General features: G+C 50.7%; 1 protein-coding gene across 2 annotated transcripts; it reads left to right on the forward strand.

The window, feature by feature from the left end:
- Positions 1-734: 734 nt before the first annotated feature.
- Positions 735-18241, forward strand: CDCA8 (cell division cycle associated 8). Of its 2 annotated transcripts, none has more exons than XM_083499963.1 (11): positions 735-842; positions 4042-4151; positions 5341-5469; positions 7476-7516; positions 8099-8174; positions 8303-8451; positions 9019-9080; positions 11020-11106; positions 12360-12486; positions 13075-13161; positions 17402-18241. In XM_083499963.1, the coding sequence occupies exons 2-11, from the start codon at positions 4058-4060 to the stop codon at positions 17441-17443; spliced, it is 894 nt and encodes a 297-aa protein (XP_083356089.1). In that variant the 5' UTR covers positions 735-842; positions 4042-4057; the 3' UTR covers positions 17444-18241. The 2 variants fall into 2 exon arrangements, with proteins under 2 accessions (XP_083356089.1, XP_083356090.1); XM_083499964.1 differs by having other exon boundaries at positions 773-838.
- The last annotated feature ends 697 nt before the right edge of the window (positions 18242-18938 follow it).

Below are 18938 nucleotides of genomic sequence, written 5' to 3' on the forward strand. Positions count from 1 at the left end.
AAGTACGGACCTCCGGAATGAATTAAGTACTTAACCCGAGGTACCACTGTATACAAGTTGTACAAGTGACAATCGAGTATTTCAATTTCTATTTCTACATTCTTCAGTTGGGTTCTCCACACATCTTTAAAACAAAACAAAAAATTGGTGACTTTAAAACAAAACAATTTTTTTATTTTTTGGAAACGCCTTTTAGAGCAGCCCTCCCTGCTCTGGAATTCTAGGATCTTCTTCCAACTTGGCACTCCGGAGTTCAGCTGAGTTAGACCTGCAGCTAGAGACCCATCGAAGCCAAGGCAGCCCCCAGCCTGCGGCTACGCCCCCCTCCCGCCCCCTGGGAGGGAACCCCGCCCCGCCCCCCGCGGCTCCGCTTCCCCTCCGCAGTCGCTCCGGAGTCCCCGTGTAAACGGAGTCACTCCGCCTCCGCCGCTTCCCTTCGGGGCTCCTGGAGAGAGAGAGAGGGAGGGGGGAAATAACCCCCCTCTTCCTCCCCCCCCCAACCCAGGAGGCGCCGGCCACGATCCCGCAGAGGTCTCTGCCCCGAGGCGCCCGCCTTCGCCCCGCTTCCCTCGCCGCGCGGCAGCAGCAACAGCAGCATCTCCCCACCCGGCCGCCAGAGGCGCTCTAAGCGCGCCGCCGCCGCCCCTGTCGCGCTTCGGCATGCCGGGAAACGTAGTCTTCCTGCCCGGAGTCGGCGCGGCCGCTCTTCCGCCTCGCCTCCCCATTGGCCGAGCCGGCGTTCGAGGCGCGCTGATTGGCTGCGGCGTCGCAGGCGCCCAAGTTTGAACCGGGGAGGCGGCGGAGCGGAGCTCGCGGGGAAGCGGCGGAGGAGAAAGAGGCAGGTAGGAGAGGAGAGGAGGGGAGGGGGAGGGAGCCCCCCATCTGAGCCCCCCCATCTGAGCCCCCAAATATATCCCCAAAGTCGCGGGGGGGGGAGAAAGAAAATATCCCGCTCATAAAAAGTTTATTAAAAAACATCATTGGGCTAATAATAATAATAATAATATCATCCTGTGGTTGCAGGATGGAGGGGGGGGGGCCTGACTCATGGCCTGGGTGGAATTTTTTGTTTAGTGGTGCCCGCCTCTTCGTGACCCCCTGGACCAGAGCACGCCAGGCACTCCTGTCTTCCACTGCCTTCTGCAGTTTGGTCAGACTCATGCTGGTAGCTTCGAGAACACTGTCCCACCATCTCGTCCTCTGTCTTCCCTTCTCCTTTTGCCCTCCATCTTTCCCAACATCAGGGTCTTTTCCAGGGTGTCTTCTCTTCTCAGGAGGTGGCCAAAGTCTTGGAGCCTCAGCTTCAGGATCTGTCCTTCCAGTGAGCACTCAGGGCTGATTTCCTTCCGAATGGAGAGGTTTGATCTTCTTGCAGTCCATGGGACTCTCCAGAGTCTCCTCCAGCACCAGAATTCAAAAGCATCCATTCTTCGGCGATCAGCCTTCTTTATGGTCCAGCTCTCACTTCCATACATCACTACTGGGAAAACCAGAGCTTTAACTATACGGACCTGGATGGAATAGGGACTCCGAAATCCTCATGGTGTGCCCTCACGTCCTCAGCATCCCGCCCCCCACTCCAGCTGCCAAACCCAGCTGTTCAGCCCTGACAAAGGGACCAGGCTAGGGGGTGTCAGAGGGAATTGAATTTTATTATTACAGTCACAGACCAGTTCTGGCTCACTTACAATGTCAGAAAAATAATAAAACACAACAGGAATACATTGGGTTGCAATTGGGTATAACGGAGACAATTCGGATATAGCGGCAGTTTAAAATCTTGATCATTAAAATATAGCCTAAAATTGTCATTTAAAACCTTAATCATTTTGGTAGTACAGCTTGTTCCCTAACTTTTATGGCAGACGCACAGAATTTGGCCACCCTTAGCGTGATCTCTAGATGAGACCGTGGAAGAGCAAATGAAGGGGCCAGGGATCCTTCCTGGCCAAGGGATACGTAAACATTGACATGTGTGAAGTGGGAGCCTGCAGGACGGACAGGGGCATGTCTGGATCTCACACGCCTTTTCTGCGATGATTGGATCGTGCTGTGTGAAATGTGCTATGGGAAATTGTGGGAAGAGGCCATGTGCCCTTTGTTCTGAGCTGCTTCTTCCTCCTCCTCATTTTTAATTTGTATGCTGTCTTTCTATCTTACAATACTCAAGGTGGTTTACAAGCTGAAGGAACAAAAAATGTACATCCTATAACAATTTAATGCTATACAAAAATGTGATAATAAAACAAAACTTTAAAATAAGCAGCTACATCAAATAAGTAACATTCAACCATTATCAGAATAGTATAAAATAACAGGTAAAGGGACCCCTGACCGTTAAGTCCAGTCGCAGACGACTCTGGGGTTGCGCACTCATCTCGCTCTATAAGCCGAGGGAGCTGGCGTGTGTCCGCAGACAGCTCCCAGGTCATGTGGCCAGTATGACTAAGCCACTTCTGGCGAACCAGAGCAGCGCACGGAAACACTGTTTACCTTCCCGCCAGAGCGGTACCTAGTTATCTGCTTGCACTTTGACGTGCTTTTGAACTGCTAGGTTGGCAGGAATAAAATAATAATATCAACATATAAAAGTTAAACAGAAATCCACTTGACAGTTACAGTAAATAATTTCTAAGCTATAATAAATAAAGCAACGGCAAACCACAGTACATAAAATAATACACTACATATTGAGAGCAGAGACTAGAGGGTGGAGCAAGGCAGGTGGAAGGAGGCCAGAAGTCTTCCTGGTTTCCTTTGCCACAGCAATAAACAATCTGGGTTTCCTAGCCGCTGTTTGGCTTCCATTTGCCTGGCTGCCGTCTCTTGTTTGACCCTGACCCGTTCTGAACCCTCAGGCAGAGACCCTAGCGAAGTTGGGGGACAGTTTAAGTACCACACCCCCAAGATTTTGTCCTTATCAGTATTATCATTGCTGCTGATTGCATGTTCATCTTCCCAGGGAAAGGATGGGGATGTGATAAGGGCTTCTTTTGCACCCAGGTTGCTAGAGAAAGGGCTGCATTTGGAATCACTTAGTTGAAGGGGCGCCCAAAGTTTATCTAGTCCAAGCCCCCTGGCAATGCGGGAAGCAGAGCTAAATAATCCCTGGCAGGGGGCCTGCCCCCCCTCCTGCTTTAAAATCTCCAAGGAAGGAGAATCTGCCACTTTCCAGGGTAGCCCCTTCCCCAGCCATCAGAGCAGCTTCCCTCTCTCTTTTTTGGGGGGTTACAGATAGGTAGCCGTGTTGGTCTGCCATAGTCAAAATAAAAAAATTCCTTCCAGTAGCACCTTAAAGACCAACTAAGTTAGTTCTTGGTATGAGCTTTCGTGTGCATGCACACTTCTTCAGATACTTCTTCAGATATCTGAAGAAGTGTGCATGCACACGAAAGCTCATACCAAGAACTAACTTAGTTGGTCTTTAAGGTGCTACTGGAAGGAATTTTTTTCTTTTTTTTGATAATATTTTTTTATTTTCAATGCAAAATTACAACAAAAATTACAAACACTGAATCTAAAATAAAACAGTACAAACAAGAAAAAACACCCAAGAGGAAAAAGAACAAAACACACACAAACACAGACATCTACAAACAAAACCATATCATCATTCTAATCTAATCATTACACACATATACACATCTTGACTTCCTTCCTTTGTTCTAAGACTTCAAAATTTTTACTCTTTCTAAGTTGTGCTTAATGTAGATTAACAGAGCAGTTGCCCTCTCTCTGCTGCCCCCAGTGATAAAAGGTAGGGAGCCTTACACAAAAACAATATTGAATCCATAAAATGGGATTCTCCGAATCTCATGATTCACCCCACCCCCGCAGTTCCTTGAATTTTCTTATCAACTGCATCTCATTTCTACTCCAAATTATTTCTTTATCTCAAATTTCCTGTACTATTTCTGAAATTACAAGTGTTCTTAAAATCCTGCCAATGTCTTAACCTGTGTGGTTCTGCCCTCTTGAGCTGGGGGCTGATTTAGCCCAGCTCTGCCCCGTCTGTGACAATGTTTGGGTCTTTCCCCCTAGAACTCATCTCCTTGCCATGCCTCAGAAGAAGAAAAACTCGAGGGCCGGCAACAAGAACTCGGTCAGAAGCAAAAAGGTGGATGCGTTTCTCAAGGATTTTAACCGGGAAGGTAAGGTGCTCACTTACTTGCCGGACTCAGGGGCGCTTCATTGAGACTGAATCCTGACAAGACAGAAGTACTGTTTTTGGGGGACAGGAGGCGGGCAGGTGTAGGGGACTCCCTGGTCCTGAATGGGACAACTGTGCCCCTGAAGGACCAGGTACACAGCCTGGGAGTCATTTTGGTCTCACAGCTGCCCATGGAGGTCAATTCTGTGTCCAGGGCAGCTGTTTACCAGCTCCATCTGGTACGCAGGATGAGACCCTCCCTGCCCGCAGATCGCCTCACCAGAGTGGTGCATGCTCTGGTTATCTCCTGCTTGGACTACTGCAATGCACTCTACGTGGGGCTACCTTGGAAGGTGACCCAGAAATTGCAACTAATCCAGAATGTGGCATCTAGACTGGTGATTGGGAGCGGCCGCCGAGACCAATCTTGAGAGACCTACATTGGCTCCCAGTATGTTTCCGAGCACAATTCAAAATGTTTGTGCTGACCTTTAAAGCCCTATACGGCCTCGGTCCAGTATACCTGAAGGAGTGTCTCCACCCCCATTGTTCTGCCCAGACACAAGGTCCAGCTCCGAGGGCCTTCTGGCAGTTCCCTCCCTGCAAGAAGCCAAGTTACAGGGAACCAGGCAGAGGGCTTGCTCGGTAGTGGTGCCTGCCCTGTGGAACGCCCTCCCATCAGATGTCAAGGAAATAAACACCTCATGTTTAGAAGACATCTGAAGGCAGCCCTGTTTAGGGAATGTTTGATGGTTTTTTGCTTTATTATTATTAATAATATTCTGTTGGGAGCCGCCCAGAGCATAATAAATTGTTGTCGTTGCTGCTGCTGTTGTTAAAGTTTATGAAAATTCTGCATCATGGCATCCCATGGAGCTGCCATGTTGGGAGATTCAGGTTAGAGAGTTAGACTGTGGAACTCCCTCCCACAGGAGGCAGTGCTGGCCATCAACTTAGATGGCTTTGAAAGAAATCCTTGGAGGAGGAGAGGGCTATGGAGGGCTCCTGGAAACCGTGGGGCAGTGTGGGGAGAAGGCTGCTCTCGTGCCCAGACCCCACTTGCTGGTTTCCCATTAAGGGCAGCTGGCTGGCCACCGGGAGAGGAGGAGGCTGGACTTAGATGGGCAGGGCTCCCCTTACGGATCCGGAGCCCCTCTCTTCCTCGTGCCTCTTCTCTGCTTCCTCCCTAGTCAAGTTGCGCATCGACCGCATCCGGATGGAAGAAGAGGTTCTCCTGAAGGAAATCGACAACATGTACGACATGGAAATCTTCCGCCATCCCGTGGCCCTGAGGGACATAAATTGGCTCAGCTTCTATGGTACTTTGCTCTGACACGCATTAGGCATGGAGCTTGGTTGGGGGGGTGAATTTCTGGGGTCTTGTGGGGTGCAGGTGCTTCCAGGGGTCCTGAGCGCCCGAAGCTTTCGCAGAAGTTCTGGTCTGCGCAAGAGCAAATCGAACAGGGAAGGAATCCGTGGGGAGGCGGCGGAGGAGAAATATCTTTCTAGCCCTCTTTGAATGTCTCTAAAGTAAAGTTACCAAGAAAACATCCATTCAAAAGTATGTATTCTGACAAGAATTACAAACTGAAGTAGAGATTACAAACTCTTAACAAAGAGCACAAACTCAAACTCATAAAGATATGTGTAACACAATAATTCGTTACAAAGATTTTCTCTTTTTCATTCGACGATAATGTTGATCCTTATAATTTATCAGCTTGCAGACTCAGTTTCAATCATAGAGCAGAAGTCAGAAGTCAATTAAGGATTAGAAGCCAGGACAGGGCCCTGTTTCGATGTATTCACCTTCATCAGCTAATTTTTAAAGGGTTGTGAAAGTTTGAAGACTTTCGGATAAATATATCCCGTTATTTTCTACATTTCTCAGGGATAACAACTACTGGCTTCTAATTGTCAGAATACATACTTTTGAATGGATTAGTTTTTGTTACTGTTGACTATTGACTTGTGAGTAGGGACCACTCCCACTACTGAAACTTACATTGGCCAGAGCTCTTGGTGTGCTTTTTTCTTGGTATGTTTAATAACAAGAACTCCAACTTATTTAATCTAAAGTAAAGTTGGCACACTAATTTTGGCTCCCCCCCCCCCCGCAAGGCGCACTGTTCCATTGTCTCCCCCCGAGGCCGGCCGATGCCAGTGAAAAGCAACTTGCCCTGATTTATTTAGAAAAGTATTTCTGTACTGCCACATCACAACCTGCATCCAGGCCTTTGGGGCTAAAAAGCATCATTTAAAATAAAGCAAATAAATGCAGACGATCATTCAGGCGACTGATCAAAATACGGAACTGCTGCAAAGACTTGCTGGCTCAAAAAAGGAAGTCTGTAGCGAGGGGGCCTCTGCCGAATCTCTGCTGGGAGAATGTTCCTGTGCGGGAGAGGCAGCGTTTCATAGTGGTTAGTGCCTAGGACCTGGGAGAGAGCAGAGTTCAAATCGCCCCCTGGGGCCTTTTGCTCAGCTGAAGCTGCTTTGGAGGGTCATTGTGGGGATCAAATGCTGGAGCTCCTGGGATGAAAAGGCGGGTTATAAATGTGATGGGCAGCACAGGCCCTCTAAGCTATGGTTACCAGATTTTTTCCAATGAATCCAGGGATACTTTTTTGTTTTTGAAGCTGAGTAGTAGCAATAGGGAGTCAGTAGTGGGGATGGTGAGGCAAAAGACCCTGGGCCCAAGCACACATGCGTAATGTATAAAGGTGCAAAGCCCTTCTTTCACACCCTGTGAAACATAAATGTGCAGAGTTTTTTAAAAAACTGGGCAACGGCTCCCCACCCGCAACTCTCAAGCCTCCCGCGATCAGTCAAAACAAAAGGGGAAGGGGGCAGGAGATCTGTACCACCGGCCGTCCCCAGTTCCCCTTTGGCAGTGGCAGCAGCAGTCAGAAGCCCAGATGTGTTGCGCACATCATATGGGGACTTCCGGCAAGGGAAAATGGCAGGCGCCATGGCAGCGAGCAGCTCCTGAAGCCAGCCAGAGCCAAATGCGCTACCAGGTTGGCTCTGGGCTGCTGAGACAACCGCTGCCACATTTCCCCGGGACAGATTTGCAAATCTGGGACTGTCCCCGGGAACCGAGGACATCTGGTAACCTTGCTCTAAGCTCCCAGCAGAGGCCACTCTGCAACGCAGGCAAGGAGCAGCTCTTATCCGGATCCCTCCTGTGTGGCATGTTGCACTAAGAAATCACCCCCTTCTCTCTGGCTGGTTGCTCAGCTCCTTCCCTTGTGGAGGACAAAGCTGCAGCTGTTCTTTCTGGTTGCCGGTTGTGTTCTGATCACGGCGCTTGCTTTCTCTCTAGGTGTCGGAGGATGCGAGCAAGTCCTGGAGAAAGCCGTCTCGGTAGGTGGCACCCCCCCCCCCATCACCAAATTCCAGGTGGGACTTGCAGTGTTTTTCCCCAGACAGCTTCCTCCACAAAACTGTTAGAATTCCTGCTCCATGATTGCAGTCATGGGATTGTTGTCTTTCACATGACGGTGTATGTTTTGACTCCACAGAGTGGGAAGTGACGGAGACAGGATGTTTGTGATACTGTGTTCCGTGAAGTGGGACTATTGTCCTTTGTTCTTCCTCTTTGCTGTGTGATGCTAGAGAGAGAGAGGGAGCCATGTTGCAGTGCTCTGTGTGTGTTTATATGCAAATAAAGTAGATTAGCCAAAATGCTGAGTTGCTGAGGTCTGCCACTCAAATTGCGCAAATTCTGCAGATCCCTAAGTGTGCCTGTGTCTGTTGGCATCAGTCGCTGTGATGTTTGGGCAGAAGAAAGCTTTTGAAGCTCCCGAACAAACGACCAGGAAGGAGGGAACATGCCAGTCGGGCATGTGTCTCTGCCAGGGTCCTACTCGAGTGTAGGCTGAACTCCTCCCTCCCTTCCTTCCTTCCTTCCAGTGTGTTACACAAGTCTTCTGTCTAATTTCCCAGGTGGACTTGGACATGCTGGAGATCACCAAACTGGCCTCTGAAGCTATTCAGACCCCTCTCAAAACGGCCAGGAAAGGTCAGTGAAGGGCCGCCTTGGGGGCTGGAGGGCCAGAGCGGTCTCCTCATGAGTTTCCCTGTCCTCCGCGGTGCTGGTGAATGACGCCTCACCCTCTGTGTTCCTCTTGTGTTTCCAATGTCTCCCAGCCAAGAGAGCCCGCCAGGCCGCGGAGACCATCAGCGAGGAGTCGGGGCCATCTTCTCCTCTGCCTGCGGGCAAGAGGTCCAGGCAGCAGAGCGAGGATCCTGCAGCCCCCCAGCCAGGAAGTGAGGCTCTTCCGCAGAAAGCAGGGAAGGTGAGGCTCAGGCAACGGGGGGGGGGCACCCCGACATACCTGCCGACACCCAGGAGACTTTGCTTCCTTGAAAACTCCACTCCATAGAATTGTGGGGTTGGAAGGGATCCCAAGAGCAGGGCCAGAAATACGATACGATATGATATCTTTATTGTCATTGTCCCATACAGAACAACGAAATTGGGGGAAAAAATCTACATAAGACATTCAAAACCAACGATCCTACTATCCTATCTATCCCAACCTGGATAGCCCCTTAAAAACCCATTTTTAAACCCATTCTTAAAATACAATATACTCCCACAGAGACTCCTTACACTGCGTTTAAAACCAAAATCGCATTTGGATAAAAACTGTTTCTCAGGCGGCTAGTCCTGGTCTTTATAACCCTGGACCTTCTTCCAGAAGGCAGAAGCTGAAAGAGATCATTTCCGGGATGCGCACTATCCTGCGCTATCTCTGCAGCTTTCTTGTGGCACCTGGAAGCGTAGATTTGATCCAAGGTGGGAAGAGGGCACCCAGTTATTCTCTCCGCAGTCTTTACAACCCTGGACTTCTGCATTTCAGGCAAAGGCGTCGGCCCGAAAGCCCAGGCCTCCATCGGCCAGGTCTACCCGCTTCAGCAGAAGGTAAGGGCAGGGCGGGGTTGGGCAGGTGGCTCCCTCCCGAGAGACCCTCCCTGTCCCGGCCGTGGGGTTGATGCGTCCACAGAGGGCTTTCGAAGGCGACCAGACATGGCAGCTCTCCGGCTGGAGGTTTCTGGGAATCGCGGGAGCAGAGTGTATCTCTTGCGTACCTTCCAAGCGCCCTAGGAATACCGTATTTTTCTCTCTATAACACGCAGATTTTTTCTCCGAAAAAGGAAGGGGAAATGTCTGTGCGTGTTATTGAGCGAATGTGTGGTCCCTGGAGCCGACGGTGCGAGTGAAGGCAAAAATCAAATTGCGCAGTCACGGAGAAGGGAAACCTGAAACGAGGAAGCTGCTGCTTTCCTGCATTCTGCCTCAGGGTCTTACTGCCCACCCTCCTCTGTTTCATTTCTGTGTTTCCTCAAACGGAACAAAGAGCAGGGAAAGCCCCTCCCCTCCAGGCAAGCAGAGCGTCCTCCTAATTCCTCTCCTTGCTCTGGTGCTGCTGCTACTGCGTCTACGGACTCGCAGGCAGCCGGAAAACATGCAGGTGGGAGAGAGAGAGAGAGAGAGCGCTGGCTGGGTGGGTGGGGGGGAAACTTTTGCCTTTCTTTCCTCACGTTATAGCCCTCTCCTGCATTCTTAGCCAGCTGCTTCTCTGCACACCCCTCTTGTGCTCCTTGTCCCTTCTGTGTTTTTCCTTCCCTCCCCACTTAAAATGTGGTTACAAAGCATGGATCCACATGGATCCTCAGGATCTTTGCATTGCGTCACCCCAAATTCACCATCAGATCACATGTCTGTGGCCACAGCATCAACCACAAAAATGATACATCCACTGTTTCATTCAGAATTTTCCCCCCCTTGTTTTCCTCCTCTAAAAACGATTTGCGTGTTATGGTCAGGTGCGTGTTATAGAGCGAAAAATACGGTAATAATAATAATAATAAAATTTATTATTTATACCCCGCCCATCTGGCTGGGCTTCCCCAGCCACTCTGGGCAGATTCCAACAAAACATTAAAATACAGTGGGTCTGTCAAACATTAAAAGCTTCCCTAAACAGGGCTGCCTTCAGATGTCTTCTGAAAGTCTGGTAGTTGTTCTCTTTGACATCTGATGGGAGGGCGTTCCACAGGGCGGGTGCCACTACCGAGAAGGCCCTCTGCCTGGTTCCCTGTAACTTGGCTTCTCGCAGTGCAGAACTGCCAGAAGGCCCTCAGAGCTGGACCTCATTGTCCGGGTAGAATGATGGGGGTGGAGACGCTCCTTCAGGTCTACTGGGCTGAGGCTGTTTAGGGCTTTCAAGGTCAGCAGCAACACTTTGAATTGTGCTCAGAAACATACTGGGAGCCAATGTAGGTCTTCCAGGACCGGTGCTATATGGTCTCAGCAGCCGCTCCCAGTCACCAGTCTGGCTGCCGCATTCTGGTAGCCCCACATAGAGCGCATTGCAGTAGTCCAAGCAAGAGATAACTAGAGCATGCACCGCTCTGGTAAGACAGTCTGCGGGCAGGTAGGGTCTCATCCTGTGGACCAGGTGGAGCTGATAAACAGCCACCCTGGACACAGATTTGACCTGTGCCTCCATGGACAGCTGTGAGTCCAGAATGACTCCCAGGCTGCACACCTAGTCCTTCAGGGGCACAGTCACCCCATTCAGGACAGGTAGTCTTCCACACCTGCCTGCCTCCTGTCCCTCCAAACAGTCCTGTCTTGTCAGGAAAATGGGACGTTCTGTTTCCTTGCGCGAGATCAGCCAGTTTGTATGCTGCGCTGTCCCCCGCAAAAAAAGCGCTTTTTCAGGGCGATGATCTCACACAGCTCCCAGAAGACGCATGTCCTGGTTTAGGGTCTGAATAAGTTGGGCGGTGTGCAGCGGTTGGGCTCCTCTTGCAATTTTGCATCCCCACGGCTCTCGTCTTCTTTTTTTTAACAGGGGAAGCAAAGTGAAGTTTACCACCCCGGCTGGACAGACAATCCAACAGGGCCTGACTGTGGCACCCACTCCCAAGTTTGACCCCAGGTGAGCCCTCTCCCTGCCCACCTGGGAACTGAGTGTGCACTGGGAGGGGCCAGGCTCCGAGAGCTGCTGCGGTCGAGGCTCCAGGTGGGGGGCACACACACATACCCCTTGCTGCCCCTTCTTGGCTGCCTGGCATTTGCGGGCAAAACTCCTCTTCCAGGGTGATTGCTCTGGGTTTGGCCTTCTTGGCTTGTTTAACATTTATTTCATGAAATTTACAGGGATGTTTTTAGCGGGTGCCAGAAGAGGTAGGGGGGAGACGCCTGCCTGATCTCAAGAGGCAGGGAGTTCCAAAGGCTCCGAGCTTCCATACTAAATGATTGAGTTCTTGCAAATTCAGAGAGGTATTATGGGCCCATTCCACTGACTGAAGGGGTCGTGTAGGCGCCTGTGGGATAAGGGGATCTCACGGGTAAACTGGTCCCAAGCAGTTAAGGGTTTTCTATGCTAATGGAAAGGCCTTGAACTTGGCCCAATCTCAAATTGGTGCCGACCTCAGTCCCAGCCGAAGAAGAGTAGATGACCAAGGTGATGGACTACGCCAAAATGGCAAAGATGACCGTGAAGATCAGACTCCAAGATGATAAGAAATTTAGTCAAGAGTGGGGGGGAAATTATAGAATATCTTAAGGACCACTGCAGATACTTAAAAATGTTAGCAGGATTGTTATATGGCTTATAATGTAACATGATTTAAGGTGAAAAATATGATAAAATGGATTGGAAAAACGTAATTAGATGCAATAAAAATAGGGGGAAATTGGAAACCAGGCCGGGGGGGGGGGGGAGAGAGAGTCTGAGGGATTTAAGTAATCCCAGAAGTGTAGAAATTGAAAATGATCTGAATGTATAAGAATATTCTTTTTAGAAATGGAAATAGAACATAAAAAAAAGAAAGGGTGCCGATCTCTGAGCCCAGGTGTCGTCTGCTGCCAAGGCCTTGCAAGAAAGGAGGGAGAAAGAGGAGCGTAAACCTGTAACGGAGGAAGCCCTCAGGGGCACAAGGAGCTCTGAGAATAAAAAGTTCCATATAACACTCCCCACCTCCAAAAAAACCTTTCAACCAATCGGATGTTACTTACCCCAGATTCCTTGCAGGCTGTGTGGGAGAGGCAAATGTAGGATTCCTTTTCTTTACGCATTCCTCACAACCCCACCAGTCGGAGACGAGAGAGGCTGCCCTTGTTGTGCCTGTCATGGCAATGGGCGCGCCAGGGGAGCTTCTCACGCAGCCTTCCATGTATCCTCTGCAGCATCTTCAAGACGCCCGGCCTGCGAACCCCGGCGGCGCACGAGCGCGTCTTCAGCGTGTCCGCCAACGGGAGCCCCCTTGCCGACAGCAGCGACGTCATCATCACGCTTCCCTCCGGCCGAGGGGAGGTAAGGCCCGGATCCACGCCCAGGACCAGGGGAGACGGGAGTGCCGGGAGGGGGGCGGGCACAGGTGCCAGGTGCTCGCCGTGGTCCCTAGCAGGCAGCGACAGCTGCTTCGGCTGGCAAAGAGGGCCGCCGATGGCCAGAGGGGCTCTGCTCTGACTCCAAGGTTGCGGGCCGTAAATGCTTCCGAATCCCAGTTGCTCTTGCGCTCGGATCCCATAATGGGCATCTGACCGGCCTCTGTGGGAAAAGGGTTCTGGGCTGGATTAGTCCCCAGCATGGTCATCTTCTGACGTCCTGGAACCTCCAGCGCCAGAGGCAGTCTACCTGGCTTCCTAGGGGGATTTAGCCGCTGCGGGACCAGGGACACTGGGCACGATGGGCCTGATCCAGCAGCCAGGAGGCTCTTCTTAGGTTCATGCGCTTTGGCACGTGCCCACCTCGTTCTTTCGGATCGGCGGAAGAGGCAGGATGCTTCCCGCCCGCTTGGAGCCGTTCATTTCTCACCTGCCAGACTCCCTTCCAAAGCCTTTCCCCTCGAATCCCAAGTAGCCACATGGAGTAACTCGCTTCTCCTCTCGCCCTGCCCAGAGCGTCTGCATCCGAGCCAGCGAACTCTCCACCACGGACCTGCAGCGCTTGGACTCGGAGGTGCTGGGGAGGGTGAAGAAATTATCGGTAAGTCTCTGCTGGTGGCGGGTGGGCCGCCTCGCTGCTCCTGCCTGGAAGCCCCCCACCCCCTTTCCCAGGATCCTTCCTCCCTTCCTGTAATAATAATAATAAAAGTAATAATAATTTATTATTTATACCGCACCCATCTGGCTGGGTTTCCCCAGCCACTCTGGGCAGCTTCCACAAAGACCAAAAATACACTAAGATGTCACACATTAAAAACTTCCCTGAACAGGGCTGCCTTAAGATGTCTTCTGAATGTCAGGTAGTTGTTTATCTCTTTGACATCTGATGGGAGAGCATTCCACAGGGCGGGCGCCACTACCAAGAAGGCCCTCTGCCTGGTTCCCTGTAACTTGGTTTCTTGCAGTGAGGGAACCACCAGAAGGCCCTCGGCGTTGGACCTCAGTGTCCGGGCAGAACAATGGGGGTGGAGATGCTCCTTCAGGTCTACTGGGCTGAGGCCGTTTAGGGCTTTCAAGGTCAGCACCAACACTTTGAATTGTGCTCGGAAACGTACTGGGAGCCAATGTAGGTCTTTCAAGACCGGTGTTATATGGTCTCGGCGGCCGCTCCAAGACACCAGTCTAACTGCTGCATTCTGGACTAGTTGTAGTTTCCGAGTCACCTTCAAAGGTAGCCCCACGTAGAGTGCGTTGCAGTAGTCCAAGCGCGAGATAACCAGAGCATGCACCACTCTGGCAAGACAGTCAGCGGGCAGGGAGGGTCTCAGCCTGCGTACCAGGTGGAGCTCTGGAGTGGGAACGGTCTCCTCTTCAGCTGGAAGAGCGCAAGGGTTGGCGGAAGGGGTGGGATCTTGCCCTCGGCTTCCTCCCAGCCCATTCCTGACGGGGGGAACAGTTTGCAGATTCTGCCCTGGAAGCGTTGCCTTCCTTCCCAAAGGGAGGGTGGAGAGGGAGGAGTTATTCACGCAGCACAGAGTTTAACTGTTAAGCAGTTGGTCCCTTACCTTTCCCGCCCCGATCTGGCCACAGTGATCCATGCGACGGTCACCTCCAGGCTTGACTACTGTAACTCGCTCTACACGGGGCTGCCCTTGAAGCTGTCCCAGAAACTCCAGCTGGTGCAGAATGCCACAGTGAGGCTCCTTACGGGGTCCTCGCTGCGGGATCACATTCATCCAGTGCTTTACCAGCTGCACTGGCTCCCAGTGGAGTACAGGGTCAGGTTGAAGGTGCTGGTTTTGATCTTTCAAGCCCCATGCGGCCTGGGACCCACGTACCTATGGGACCGCCTCTCCTGGTATGTCCCATGGAGGACCTTATGGTCCACAAATAACAACACTTTGCAGAACCTGAGCCTGAAGGAGGTTACAGCGGTGCCCCGCAAGACGAATGCCTCGCAAGACGGAAAACTCGCTAGACGAAAGAGTTTTCCATTTTGGAGGTGCTTCGCAAAACAAATTTCCTATGGGCTTGCTTCGCAAGACGAAAAAACCGCTAGACAAAGAGAATCACAGAACGGATTCTTTTCGTCTTGCGAGGCACCACTGTAGATCGGTCTCAACTAGGGCCAGGGCCTTTTCAGTACTGGCCCCAACTTGGAGGAACGCTCTGTCACAAGCAACCAGGGCCCTGCGGGACTTGACATCTTTCCGCAGGGCCTGCAAGACAGAGCTGTTCCGCCAGGCCTTTGGTTTGGACTCAGTCTGACCCTTATGTTTCCCTCCCCTTATAGTTTTGACTTTTAAAATGAGGCTGCATTTTAAATTGCATTTTAACCTGTATTTTAAATTGTTTGTTTTTTTCTTATTATGTTTTTGCTGAAATTTTATTGGTGTTAGCTGCCCTGAGCCCGGCTCTGGCCGGGGAGGGCAGGGTAGAAATAAAATTTATTATTGTTATTATTACCGTATTTTTCGCTCTATAACACGCACCCGACCATAACACGCACGTAGTTTTTAGAGGAGGAAAATCCATAGGCAAGCCACCTGTAGGCATTCCCTCCATAACACGCACTCCATAACCTTACTTTTTAGGAGGGAAAAAGTAAATGTTATGGTGCAAAAAATATGGTAACTGTGGAGCTCCCTTCTGCCGGAGGCAGTTGCGGCTGCCAAGCTGAATGGCTTATAAGGGGATAAGACAGATTCGCGAAGGAGGGGAGGGCAGTTGGGGCTACTGGCCACTGCTCGGACTGTAAGTGAGAGGCAGTAAATGCTTCCGAATGCCACTTGCTGGAAACCACAGGAACAGAGAGTTGCTCTCTTTTTTAGGTTTTTTATATAATTTTATTTTTTATTTTGACAAAGTAATAAGAATAAACAAATAAGAATAAAAATGTGCACCCCACCCTTACAATGTGCATCCATTGTAACTATCCAACCTCCCAAAATTTCAACACCTCTTGCGATGGTTTGACTCTTTTCTGTTTTAACAGCACAAATTCTGCAAATACCTTCCATATCTCCTCGAAATCATTTCTGCTGCATGTTCCCCGTCTTACCTTAATAGCACATGTTAATTTCTCATGAATAGCTATATCCCCCACCTCCTCTTTGTACCATTCTTCCATTTTATATTCACCCAGCCCCTTCCACTTTCTAGCTATAATAACTCGGGCAGCTGTCCATGAATTTGTGAGCAAGTTCTTCATAGCCTGCGAACCTTCCACCCTGTCGTAAATGGATAATAATGTTACCTCTGAACCCTTTGCCCAAAAAAACCGTACATGTTTACACCCCCCACCACATGGGAACATGAGTCCCGGGAGAGTTGCTCTTACGCTTATCTCCAGCTTCCAGCTTTCCCATGATGGGCATCTGTCTGGCCACTTGTGAGGACGGCATGTTGGGCTGCATGGGCCACGGGCCTGATCCACCAAGCTCCTCTTCTGGTGCCCTTATGGAACCTCCAGGTCTGTAGGCTTCCCAAAACAAGGAAGGATTGGACTCTGAATACACATGAGGCTTGACCAGCAAGACTCTGGGAGGAGGTGCCAATAATTATATTGGCCCAGTTCATTTTAATAATAATATTGGCCCAGGTCATTTTATTCACAAAATAACTTTTTACACAGCGTTTGTAAGAACCAATCAGATTTCCTCTGAGCATTAAAAACAAACAAACATGTGGGACAAAGTCAGATCAGAAGAAATTCTTTTAACTACAAGGACTACTTTGAACATGCATACATATCTGAGAGTAAATAAAACAGGACTAGAGGAGGGATGCATTCAGCAAAATCCCAGAGGTCATAAACAAGCAGTAAAACAAGAGGAAAGATGGCAAGGAAGATAGGTATCTTTATCACCTTCATGTGAAACTATTTCCTGGCCCTAAGATTAACAAAACCAAGGAAGAGTACATCAAAGCTACCTATTAACTTTATGGCCTAGGGTGCCTGGTCTGTTTTTCAGAATGCTTATCCGTGCCTGTCAGGCGTAGAGAAAGCAAATGGCAGAGGTGGAGACGCTTGTGGGATTTGATCAGAAATTACCGCATTTTTTGCTCTATAGGACGCACTTTTCCCCCTCCAAAAATGAAGGGGAAATCTGGGTGCGTCCTATGGGGCGAATGCAGGCTTTCGCTCTCCAGGCTTCAGGAAGCTATCCGCAAGCCGTGGGACAGCTGCGCGACTTCACGCAGCTCTCCCACGGCTTGGGGAGAGGTGCCTGCACCAGAAGCCGGGGGGGCCTCAGTGCCCCCCCCCCAGGCTTCGGGCTTAGCGCAGCTCTCTGCAAGCCGTGGGAGGGCTGCGCGAAGTTGCACGGCTCTCCCAGGGCTAGCAGATAGCAGCCTGTTCTGGGGTCGGGGGAAACTCGGGCTTCCCCCGCCCCGCACCTGGGGGGGGGGAATAATTTTTTTTCTTTATTTCCCCCCCAAAATACTATCTGCGTCCTATGGGCCGGTGCGCCCTATGGGGCGAAAAATACGGTGTTGTCAATGAATGAAACCCAGTCAACGCGGTGCTTTCATTGCGGACACAATGGCTTGGTGCATATTTCATCATTCCTCATAGTAATCCCACCTGACCACTACACAGGTCCAGGGGCAGTCTATCTGGGTCCCTAGGTTGACAAGGACGTTTGGCCACTGTGGGGACAGGATGCTGGACTCGATGGGCCAGCAGCCTCCCAGTGGGCACGCAGCCGTCCCCTTTTGCGGGAGGGGGCTAGTTGACCCCTGCAGGGTCCCTTCCAACGACTCTGTGGTTCCTGCCTGGGGGGGGGGGCGGAGAGGGACGTTCGGCCGCTTAACCTCCCTCTGCTTCTTCCTCCTTCCAGACTCACCTTGCGCAGCTCTGCAGCAGCGTGCAGAAGAAGTAGCGTGACTGGGAAGCTGGAGCTCAGGGCTTGCTGGCGACGCCGTTCTAAAAGACACCGAGAATTTGAGTCTTCTGCCGCTTCCTATTTAAAAAAAGGGGGGGGTTCAAATCCAGCCCATAGTCCCCATCTCAGCCAAAGTTTTATCAGAATTTAAAGTCTTCCCCCCCCCAAGTGAAGCCCCCTCGTCTCTCTTTCTGCTCTTGCAAGACGCAGGTCTTTTGACTGGGTGGGCAGAGGGGGTGCAGGGCTGCTTCCTCCTCCTTCCAGCTCCTGGCTGCTCTCATGGGGTGGGGGCGCCTCTCTGGGGCCTCTCTCCCCTGCAGATGGGGGTCAAAGTCCCTCTTGCCACCCCCACCAGGGCTCCTCTGAGTCTCTGGTTTCTGGTGCCTCTTCCAAAGGCAGCCTGGCCAGAGTCCTTAATCTTCTGCCGCTGCCGGTCCTTTGTTTTCCTTTCTGGGGCCAGGGGATCCCCAGGCAGAGGCCGTCCTCATTTCCCTGGGGGGGGGTGCTGGACAGGAGCCTCCCAGGATAAAGAACAGGATTCTCATTCTGTTTTTCTACACGGTTATATTGTTTGCAACTCAAGGAAGAGCACATTTTGGAACGTTTCTGTCCTTTTGCAGGCTCCTGCTGAATCCCTCTAAACTCAGCCCCCCCCCCCTTTTGCTTTTCTGTTTTGGTGTATAGAAATATTTGATTTGTATGGGGGGTTTTCCACCAGGTCTTAGCTACTATGTTAATTTAAATACCGTGTCTGGTGTTTATTGGCTGAATAAAGTTGTCCTGTTTTTGTTCTTATTGTCTTTGTTCATATTGTCATATTTGTTCATATTGTTTTTATTGAGCGAGCCCCAACCCTCCAGGCCTGGGATGGGAACTCCCACCGCCCTGGGAGGGCAGGAGGATCATATAGGGGGCTCTGGAGGCAGCAGTGGTGACCGGGCTTTGGAAAATAATAATAATAAATTAATAATAATAATCAATTTTATTTGTATCCCACCCTCCCTGGGCAAGGCCGGGCTCAGAGCAGCTAACATCATAAAACATTAAAATACAGTGTTCTGTTAAACACTAAAAGCTTCCCTAAACAGGGCTGCCTTCAGGTGTCTTCTAAATGTCAGGTAGTTGTTTATCTCCTTGACATCTGATAGGACAACGTTCTACAGGGCAGGCGCCACTACCGAAAAGGCCCTCTGGCTGGTTCCCTGTAACTTGGCTTCTTGCAGTGAGGGAACCACCTCAGAGCTGGACCTGGGTAGAACGATGGGGGTGGAGACGCTCCTTCAGATATACTAGACCGAGGCAGTTTAGAGCTTTAAAGGTCAGCACCAACACTTTGAATTGTGCTCGGAAACGTACTGGGAGCCAATGTAGGTCTTTCAAGACTGGTGTTATGTGGTCTCGGCGGCCGCTCCCAGTCACCAGTCTAGCTGCCGCGTTCTGGATTAGTTGTAGTTTCCGGGTCACCTTCAAAGGTAGCCCCACGTAGAGCGCA

Source organism: Podarcis liolepis (assembly GCF_965112155.1).
Source record: "Podarcis liolepis genome assembly, chromosome: 4".
Classification (NCBI taxonomy): Eukaryota; Metazoa; Chordata; class Lepidosauria; order Squamata; family Lacertidae; genus Podarcis; species Podarcis liolepis.

Bases quoted from the DNA above. Each gene is read 5' to 3' on its own strand.
- CDCA8 (XM_083499963.1), top strand. From the start codon at position 4,058: ATGCCTCAGAAGAAGAAAAACTCGAGGGCCGGCAACAAGAACTCGGTC. The intron at 7,517-8,098 runs GTAGGTGGCACC...CTAATTTCCCAG, and splicing joins TCCTGGAGAAAGCCGTCTCG to GTGGACTTGGACATGCTGGA. The intron at 11,107-12,359 runs GTGAGCCCTCTC...TATCCTCTGCAG, and splicing joins ACTCCCAAGTTTGACCCCAG to CATCTTCAAGACGCCCGGCC.